This window comes from Indicator indicator, chromosome 10 (genome assembly GCF_027791375.1).
Source record: "Indicator indicator isolate 239-I01 chromosome 10, UM_Iind_1.1, whole genome shotgun sequence".
Classification (NCBI taxonomy): Eukaryota; Metazoa; Chordata; class Aves; order Piciformes; family Indicatoridae; genus Indicator; species Indicator indicator.
In genome coordinates this window covers 3307926-3318276 of record NC_072019.1, presented here as the reverse complement: position 1 = coordinate 3318276, position 10351 = coordinate 3307926, and the positions used below count along the sequence as shown (strand labels likewise).

Below are 10351 nucleotides of genomic sequence, written 5' to 3'. Positions count from 1 at the left end.
GTGTGGCCTCACCAGAGCTGAGTACAAGAGGACAATTACTTCCCTGCTGCTGCTGGACACAGCATTTCTAATACAGGCCAGGATGCCATTGGCATTCTGCTTGATCATATTCAGTTGCTTGTCAATTAGCACCCCGAGGTCCCTTTCTGCCAGGCAACTTTCCAGCCACACTTCCCCAATGTTTCGAAGCATTCATCTTAAGATGAATGAGTGATATTGAAAGACGAAACAAGGATGTTTGGATGGATCACACAAGGGATCAGTAAATATGTAGAATATTTGTAGACATGTATTTACTGCATGTATTTATTTAAATGAATTCTATAGGCTTCTCAAAAAAGACCTATTTTAAATGAGTGACTATATTTAAAGATGCTGGATTGTGAAATTACCTAATGTAGGTATCTATCACTTAAAAGTGAAGTATTTTCTCTTTCAGGTATTGTCTCATGACAGTACCACAGCTAAGAAGTTTAATGGAGAAATTGATGTTTGTGAGTTTGGGGGGTTTGGAGAACTTTGCATAGGGACATTTCATTGCCACTCAGTTACAGTTTGGGATGAGTGTGTGTAAGATTCAAACGAGCTGATAAAATAACTCCAAGTCCCATTAAAATGAGCCACAAACTCTCAGTTAGATCAATATTTCCTTCTATGAGATGCTTTCCAAGTCTGTGAGGTCGGACAAGGTGACTATGTTGTTAGAGGATGTAGATGCTAAGATAACACAAACCAGCTGCAACTTATTTGAAAGAATAAGGACTAAAACCAATCCCAGTACAGACTCAGTGGGAAGTAAAGGAGTAATTCTTGGTTCAAGAATCATAAGAATGCATTCCAAGAAATATTTTGTTATAGCCATACAATGGGAAATTGCAGCTTTTTCAATTATGCCATTTTTGACAAACCTGTTGGAGTTCCCAGGGGAGCACATCTTTTCAGCAAGCTCTGCTAACAATGTTCTGAAGGAAATCCCTTTACAGGTTTCAGCAGTGTTTAAGAGAAAAACTACTTTTATTAGTAGTATGTTTTACTATTAAATGAAACGTATGTGGCCAAGGAGGACTTCTGTAATACTGAAGATCCTATTTAATTCACAAAAAGTGTGCTCCAGCTTACGGAGATGATGAGAACTCTCTTCTGCCTCAGAAGTGGGCAGCAAAGAAAAACAGCCTTGCTGGAGTTAGTTGGGACAGGATTCAGAGAATGATTCTTAACCCCCCTGTTCTATAAGGTCACCTTTGAGTTGGGTAAATTCTTTTTTCTGCACTTCTTGTGATTTTCCTCAGACAATGCATGAATGCTTGCAGCTTGCATTATGAGGATTAGAATTCTGCCATGCTGAATGCTTAAAACAATACTTCTTGTCTTCAGAGGTTTTGTGCTTTTCCCTTCTCTCTCTTTCACCTTCTCTCTCCCTGCCAAAACAAAATCACTAAATGTGTGTACGTAATAGTTTCAATTTAAAATAAACTAATTGGATTCTCACAGAACTTCTCTCTCTTGCTCCACTGCTTCCAAGTGACATGATGTGTGGCCATTTCTTGTCTGTTTCTCATATCCCTTTTTGACATCCTAACCCTGCTCTGCATCACTTTTATAGCCTCAAAGCCACATGGTTTTGATTTGGCAGAGAATAGCAAGATTGCTCCATATTGGAAAGGACGTGAAGGCTTGGGTTTGGATTTTGTTTGCCATTTTTCAACTACATCTCCTGTTGTTTCCATATCGAATTTGGTTGTAAACTAAACCGTGTGCTATACATTTTATGTTGATCCTTGAGTTGAGCTGTCTGGTGGCACTTTCACCCTCTTCTTACCTGACTCAGATGAAGTAGACTTTTGGGTGTGTTTTTTTCATGTAATCTCTTACAGCAAAGTATTAATCAGTTTGGGAGAAAATGAAGACTTGTAGATCCTCTTTTACTGACAGCATGCAGGAGTTGAAAAATGTCTATAAATATCTCTATCAGTTTGAAGGCTCTTTACATTATTACAGTGCTACAAAGATGACTAATCACTGTCAGCAAAATACCATTATGACTGAGTAAGAATCTTTAAATCACCTGGGTTTTAATTGCTTGTATCTATTAAATAAATGTTTATCCCCCATCCTGTGCAAATGCCTTTATAGCAGTCTCTACACTAACCTTTTAGAGGGAATTTAGGCAGAATTCGGCCATTTTCACATTATGCAAACCATAAAGAAAAACACTTTGTGTCTAGATTGCCCAATAGAACAGTTGAGTCTGAAAACCCCAAATTTAATTTGCTTTATGACTTTCATTTGGAAAGGGAAATCAGAGTCAAGAAAAGCAAACTAGACTTTCCTGGCTTCAGAATACACTAATCTAATCCATTCTCTGCATATCTGTTAGTTTTTTTTTTTTTCTTTCAGTTTCTCCTTCTGGCTCAGCCCTTTCTCGAGGAAGGGTTGAAAACAAGGCGGCAAGAAATGGTTTTAGAATGCTAACACGTTTCCTGAAACATTGTCTTTCATTAAAAGCTGCTGTGGTTGCAAAACAGTCTTAAAAACATGAACTAAGTGTAACCTGGGCACAGATGTCTGCTTAAGTTTTCACAGAGACTGAAATAATAGCTCTGAGAGATGTGAGCCTCATCTCAACAGGGTTTTCTCTCATATGCCCTCTATTTTAAACGTGAACTTTCTCTATTCTTCCTGCTCTTCCAGGCAGGAGAGGTTTAGTCACTATATCCAGTCAATTTACTCTAGTGACAAGACAAGTACTTACTTTGGAAAAGAAACCTTAGCTGTTTTTCCTCCAATTACAATAAAATAAATTCCAAGGGACCTCATGTTTGCGTCTGCCCAGACAGACACCAGTCCAAGAGACGGGTTGGAATTGCAGAGCAGACCAGTCTGATGGGCCACCAGCCTACTCTTTTGCCTGTAAAAGTGGCAAGCATCATCAGCTTACGAGAAGGGAGAAACAAATTCCCAGTAGGCTTATAAAGGATTTAATATAATCCAAAATACAGGTTCACTGAAACCCTGAAACACAGCATTTTTTCACTGACTGGCACACTTCAAATGGAGCTTTTCCCCAAACAAAACATCTCAATACTTGGATAATCATCCAATCCAAATTCAATCTCACTAAATTACTGGCCATTTTTTGCAGCGGAGAGTTTCACATTCTGTCTGCTTTCCAGAGAGATAGAAGGCAGAAGGGAGGTAGACAGGCAGGTGTACAGGCAAGATTGTGACGGTTTACTTCTCCATGCATGCTTTCCAATGTACCCATCTTTACTAGGTGCTGCTGCTGAAGCCCTTTCAGTTCTGCAGCATCCCTTTGTGTGGGATGCATCCAGCCTGCTCTGGGCACTGCAGCTGACAAGCTCTGGGGGCTGCAGCAAGCCCCCTGCCTTGTCCTTCCCTTTGCTGTGGAGAGGTACCACCCTCCTTCTCTCCTAGCCCTTTAGCTGACTAGGAGAGAAGTTGAACTTAACAGCAGATCAGTGAAAGCTGCCTGCTTCAAGAGCCTCTCATAATACGCAAACCCATGTATTTGATAGCTTCTTTTTCTGAAAAACCTCTTGGCTCTATCAGTCTCACGGTTATGTGTTAAGGATACAAAGGCTCAAGCAATTTCATTCACTTCAGTGGGAGTTGCAAATATTAGTTGTTAAAACACAGCCAAGAATTATTGCAAAATGAAGGCTGGGAAGCTAAGTACTTGAAAACCAAGGAAATCCCAAAGCTAAGGTTCCTGCTGCAATGTTCAGTCATTTTTGCTGCACATCTATATCTTTTATTATTATTTAATCTATATCCTGTGAGGTGTGTAGGATGTGTAATGAAGCCAAAACAATATTGCTTTGGAAAAGTCAGTGTTTGTAACTTCCTGACTTTCAAACCCTTGATTTTTCAGGTTTGGTAATGCACTAATGCTGCTGTATGTGTTTAATAAACAGTTGGCTTGAAATTTTGTCTTCTATTTAACCGTTGATACAATGATTAGTTTCTGGAGGAAGAGTGAAAAGAATGTTTTTACTTTGGCCCAGAACCACAGAATCTATTCTACACCTATTTTTCATGGCACTGATACTACACCGGTGAGGGAAACTCAGTGTAGGTGGGAATTCAGCTTCTCAGTACCTCTCAGATGAATGAGACTTGGAAGCTTGTCAAGGATGGTGTTATTTTTCCTTCTTTTCCAAACTCGAGGACATAAGGCTTTTTATGTGTTTACAGGACGCCACATTTACTCCAGCGCCCTGCTCCACTGCACCACCACAGCAGTTTGGGAGACTGTTTAGCTCTCGATATAAACTAAACAGATTACCGCAGGTTAAATGAACGTATATGACCTTTGGTATGAAAAGCTCTGCTTTCCTGCTGCGCATGAAGAATGTAAAAGGGTGGTTAAGATGTGTAAGGTAACACACCTGCTGAACTTTCTGAGGAGCTTCTTTTGCAAAAGGTGACGGTGTCCGTGCCGTAACACACGGCAGCTGCCGGTGCTGCCGTACCTATGGGCTGCCCTACCCCACCTACGCAAAACCCCTTCTCGGGGAGCGGTCTCAGTTCCAGACCGGCTGCCGGGAAGCTGCTACAGCCATCCCGGGCCTCTCCTGGCGCACCTGCCGCGGAGGACACGGGCCGTACGCCGCCCCTGGCAGGGGCAGGCCCCGCAGTCCCCACCGCCTCCCGCTCGTCCCCGGGCCCTCCCCCGCCGGGCTCAGGTGACACCGGCCCCGACGGCTCCCCAGGCCGCTGCGGAGCTTCCTGGTTCCCAGAAGGTGCCGGAGCCACTGCAACAGGAACTGAGAGACGGAGGGAGGAGGCGGTGCTGCCGCTCCGCTGCAGTCGCGGCCCGAGCCGGGGGAGCGGAGCAGCCATGGGCCGCCGCCCGCCACCGCCTTCACAGCACTGAGCCGCCCCTGCCGCCGAAGGGAGAGGGGCCGGCGCTGCCCCCTCGCCCCTGCCGGGCGGGGCGCTTCTCCCTGAGGGGCGTTGGAGCAGCTGCCGAGTGCCCGCAATGTGACCATGGACAGCAGGTTCAAGTGAGTGGGGGAAGGGGGAGGGTTAGTCGGCGGGGGGCCGCGGTGGGGCTGTCAGGCATGGCGGGCCGAGCCGAGCTCCGCAGCGAGCGGGCAGCAAGTAGGCCTCGCAGCCGCCCTGGCCTGCCGGGCGGCAAAGAGGGAGGGGAGGGGAGGGGGAGCCCACCCGGCGGGAGCATGCGAGGGGCCGGGCGCACCGTGGCCGCTGAGTGACAGCGGGGCGGGCGGCAGCGGAGCCGAGGCGAGGCGGGACCCGCGGCGTGGAGGGAGCGGGGCGCACACAGCGGCAGGGCGGCGCCCCCAGCCCGGCCTGGAGCAGGGGCAGGGGCAGGTTGCGGCTGCAGTGCTGGCGGCCGCTCACCCGCTTCTTGTCTTCTCCGTTTCTGCTGGCGGCCCTAGCACGCCTGCCCTGACATCGTCCTCCCGCAGCTCCTGCGACTGCCGGCCTCGCCGGGTCAGAGGCGTTTGTGCCGGGGAGTAGTCGCGGGGGCGGGCGGAGCGGTTGCTGCACGCTGTTGGCCTGCGGCCGGTGTAAGGGGACTGTGAAATGGTGGCAGCTTGTTCCTGAGGCGCTTACCCGGCGTGGCCAGAGCGTGGCCGCAGCCCTCAGGCCCAGCTCCCTGCTTTGGTCGCCAGCGCTCCCTCAGGCCTGGGCAGTACCGCTGCCTGCGGCGACCCTGCTTGCAGCAGCAGCTGGTGGGCTGAAGTTGGTGACATTAATCTCTGCAGTAATTGCAAACCTTTTTGCTGTTATGGGATGGCAGGTGCAAAAGAGATTTTTAGGCACTTAGAAACACTTCTGTGAAGCCTTACCCATCAGGAGTGGCCACCTGGTCTTGCTGACACTGGAGGCAAACAAGATGCTAACCACAGGCTTCAGGAATTGACAAAAATCTTTGTGTAAATATGTGATGAATAAGCAGGCTGCTACGAGATAGTTGTAAAGGAAATGAGAGACAGTCTGACAATTCTCAGATTAGTTTGACACATTTTTGACACTTCTAAGTGTGGTGGGATGTGACGAGTAAACTTAGAAGTGTTTTTCTGCAAAAGCAGATTTAGAGTGGTATAGTGAAAGACGGAAGGCAGTGTGACTTCAAAGAGCTTTCTTCATGAGGGTAATTCAGCCAGGAGTTGAGGTGGAAGCTTTCATTCAATGTTTATAAGACTTTAACCAATTCACTTTAAAAACCCAGCATTGTCTGCTCTGGGGTTTAGGAAAAAATAACCTGAGAGTATAAACCCAGTGCCTGAGCTACAGTAATATGATGGGGAGATGTGACTTCTTTTAAAGGAAGGACTTCTGTGGTTCACTTTTCTAGGTGACTCAACAAAGCCAATCCTGATCAGTTTCATTCTGAACCTGCCCTCCTGCCTGCCAGAAGAACAATGGACAGACTTTAATACCAGAATAAATCTCCAATATCCTGGATTTAGGCTGTTGTAACTCAGAGCAGAATTTGATCTCCTACACACATCATCAGTAGATAACAGGATTTTCCCAGCTAAATACTTTAAAATACAATGCAAAGAAAGGTTGTGATATAGGCAGGTTACGTCTCAGTAACCTGAATTAGATTATAGTTGCATATCTCAGTTGATGGTGATGCTGTGGTCAGTGAAAGCATGTTCTGAATTCATTTGTGAGAGCTGAAATTTTCCCCAGCTCAGCCTTTGGATTTCATTCAAAAACTTTAAAGAAACAACAGCATGTTGATTTGCTGTATGCTTCACTTAAAGCATTCTAGAAACTTGGAACCAAATCTTGGATTTTTTTTTTTTTCCTTCTTCATTTGCCTAAAACTCCAGCTGCCTTCAGGGGGGGTGTTACCAGAGAAAGGAGTTCACGTGTGAGCCTTTTATGTGGTTAAATAGATAATTGATATGGGTGTGGTTATACCACTTGCTTTTCATATAAATAGCAGTGTCCTTGGTAGGCAGAGAGAAGTGGGTGGCATAATAATGGTTTGGGATTAGGTTGAGTGCTAATTGCTGTTGGCATATGCAGTTTGTTATTACCAGGTGTGTATTTACTGAGGAGGTGGAAGAGGCGTTGGCCATCCCTGGGAGCTGCCCATGATGGCTGCTGCAGATATGGAGGCTGGTTTGGGGTTACGTTCATTCCTAGTTGTTGCATTGATGCTTGCTCGCTGAATCGTGCCTGAGGCTCAGAGCCAAAGGTCAGTCCCTTGTGAAGGAGGATGGGAAGTGATTCTCAGCCATGTGGTGATAATTGTGTACTTTGGAAGGGCAGTGCCTGAGTTTGTAGAATTAAAATCAGTGTCCAATGATGGGCTGTTTCTAGGAAATAGGAATAAAACCTAGCTTTAGAAAAGGCTGCCTACGACTCCATCAATCCATCTTTCAGTTTGAGTAACAAGGATTTTAGTATCACTTTTTTTGCCAGGTGTCAGGTATGGAATGCTGAACTGAAGTAAAAGCTTTTTGAGGCAGCGACACTATGGGTGCAATATAGCACACAGTTTTGCTTCTTGTTTTACTCTTTTTTTTTTTTTTTAAAGGCTTTACAGGAAAATGTGACCTTTTGGTTCATCCTTAGAACTAACCCGGTTTCTAACTGTATTTTAATCCTTTAAAAAATTTCTTTGTTTTATGCTGTACAACTAGGAAGAGAAAGCTATAACATGGCAGAAACACTCTGTGAAGCACACATGATTAATCAATTGTGTTTACTTCTTCTAGGGAAAATCCAGAACGTACCTTTGATTTGGTACTGAAAGTAAAATGCCAAGCATCTGAAAGTGAAGGTAATACACCATGCTCTTGATACTTATTTGTAGACATGAGGGGTGGAAATAAATAATCTGCATTGTGATACAGTATCATCTTATGTTTTGAATTGCAGTTGGAGTGGGAGTTTATTAGGAAGTGACTATGGATATTTTATTGCCTTTTAAAATCTATTAATGTTAATTAATAGATTAATAGGCAGCAGGTAAAGGGAGGAAGATTCTCCCTCTCTACTCCGCTTTGGTGAGGCCCCACCTGGAGTACTGCATCCAGTTCTGGAGCCCCTATTACAAGAAAGATCTGGAGGTGCTGGAATGTGTCCAAAGAAGGGCCACAAGGATGATCAGGGGGCTGGAGCTCCTCTCCTATGGAGACAGAGTGATGTTGTTGGGGTTGTTCAGTCTGAACAGAAGGCTCCAAGGAGACCTTGTTGTGGCTTTCCAGTATCTGAAGGGGGCCTACAAGAAAGCTGGGGAGGGACTTTTTAGGATGTTGGGTAGTGATGCAACTAGGGGGAATGGAGCAAAACTAGAAGGGTAGATTCAGGTTGGATATTAGGAAGAAATTCTTCATCGTGAGGGTGGTGAGACACTGGAACAGGTTGCCCAGGGAGGTGGTGGAAGCTTCATCCCTGGAGGTTTTTAAGGTCAGGCTGGATGTGGCTCTGAGTAACCTGCTGTAGTGTGAGGTGTCCCTGCCCATGGCAGGGGGGTTGGAACTACATGATCCTTGAGGTCCCTTCCAACCCTAACAATTCTACGATTCTATGATCCATAGTTGTTATTTTCTTATTGTTATATTTTCATTTTATTGATTATTGTAAAAGTATCTTTTTTTGTGTGTGTGTGTAATACCTGCAAAACCTGGATGTGCAAACCAGTTCTTAAGTCTCAAAATGGTGATTTTGTGTAAGATTTCATTTTAGCAGAACAATTGACTTCTATCAGTGTGATAATGACAAAAATAGTTTATATTCTGAGCAACAGAAAGAGACTTTTTCTAGCTCATGTTTGGCAGCTGATTTGGTTTGATACATGATACAAACAGTGAAGGCTAACTTGAGTTTATATTAGCTATCAGTTTCATGTCTCTATAAACACATTGTAACAGAGATGCAAGAGTTATGAGAGGCCTTTTAACTCAGGTAAAAAGAAGATGGGATCTGCAGTGCTGAAATTAAAGTAACTTCTAGAAAGTCCATTAGGGGAACTGGATTCCTGTGGTCCTCTGAGGTTTGCCTTATAAAAACATAAGGAGAGAAGTCTTGTTGGATTTGTGTTGTAGTGACGTTAGTCTATGATAGCTGTGTTGTAATCACACTTGTAAAAAACAGTAAACTGCATCTTAAAATAGCGTGTAATTCTTACCCTACTGTGCTAATGGATCTTTACTACTCTGAATGCTGGCTCTAACAAGTTAGAAGCCTGTAGAAATTCATAGTCTCAAACTATTCCCTTTTTTTAAAAAAAAATCAGACAACATTTCTATTAATGGTGTCATGGACACATGTCTGATATGCTTATAAATACTATTTTTGCTGAATCTAACTGATTATAATTCTTTAGATCTTTTCCTGACAATCTCAATAGGCTTTAACAGGCTTTTCTGTACCTGTTGTCCTGTTGTTTTTTGTCTTTCCCCCCTCCCCCTTTTTCATAAGATTGTTCATTTAGGTATGGAATGATAGTTTGGTCCTGGTGCAGTCCTTGGGTATTTTCTCTTTGCCACCAGCCAGCATCCTTCAGTTTATTGCCTGTTTTGTGAGTTTGCTGTTGGTGCTGTTGTGGTTCAGAGAATCAAATCTTTGGTGGTTGTTGTGGTTTGTATTATGGCACATTTTACCTTCTGTTCTTTGCCATAGTAAATTCATAGACATCATGGATGTGAACTTTGCTCAGCTACTTGACTTCTGATCTATTCCTCCTTGCTTTGTGCATTTAGTATCTGCCTCCACCTGACATCCCTTCCTGGGGGCCTGTTCACGTCTTGGCTGAGGCCCGGCATCAACCTGCAGATTTTAGACCAGATAATCCTTTTAGACTGTTGATAATCCTTTCAAGTCTTCATCTTGAAATCTTGAAAAATGTAGATTTTTTTTTTTTCCTTCTGTGATCAGAACATGCATCTATACCCTTTTAATTCCTTTTATCTCCCTTTTGACTTCTGATTTGTTTTGCATCTTTCTGCCTCCACTGCCATGAGAAACCACTTTTGTTACCTGCAGCTGTCTGAATGACTGCTTATGCCTGAATTCTGGTCATTGTCACTTCCCTTGCCTCTTTTGATGGGTGTTCATGCTGCTCATCAGCTCTCCTCTGTGGAGAGTCGGGTCTTTAAGAAATCTTCTTGAACTGTGACCTGAGCTAGTGTGAGGACTGTATGTCAGGATTATGGGTGCACCCACTTTTTGCTATTGTCCCTTCGCCTGGTGTGGGCTCAGTTGCTGTTGTTGGGTTGGGCACAGGCAGGAAGGAGATGCGATAGGAGTAGTGCTGGAGGTGGTGGCATGTGACTGGTGAAGAGCTGAGGGGTGTTTTAGCTGACCTGGAGGTTGTGTTTTTTCTTGTGAGTCTGCA

At 44.4% G+C, this 10351-nt stretch overlaps 1 protein-coding gene across 1 annotated transcript in view; it reads left to right on the top strand.

Moving 5' to 3' along the window:
- The first annotated feature begins 5010 nt into the window (after nucleotides 1–5010).
- DENND1B (DENN domain containing 1B) overlaps nucleotides 5011–10351 on the top strand; it is a 161506-nt gene continuing 156165 nt past the window's right edge. The window contains exons 1-2 of the mRNA XM_054384311.1: nucleotides 5011–5027; nucleotides 7728–7792. Of these exons, the coding sequence (XP_054240286.1) occupies nucleotides 5011–5027; nucleotides 7728–7792 (82 nt within the window). The remainder of the gene's footprint in view (nucleotides 5028–7727; nucleotides 7793–10351) is intronic.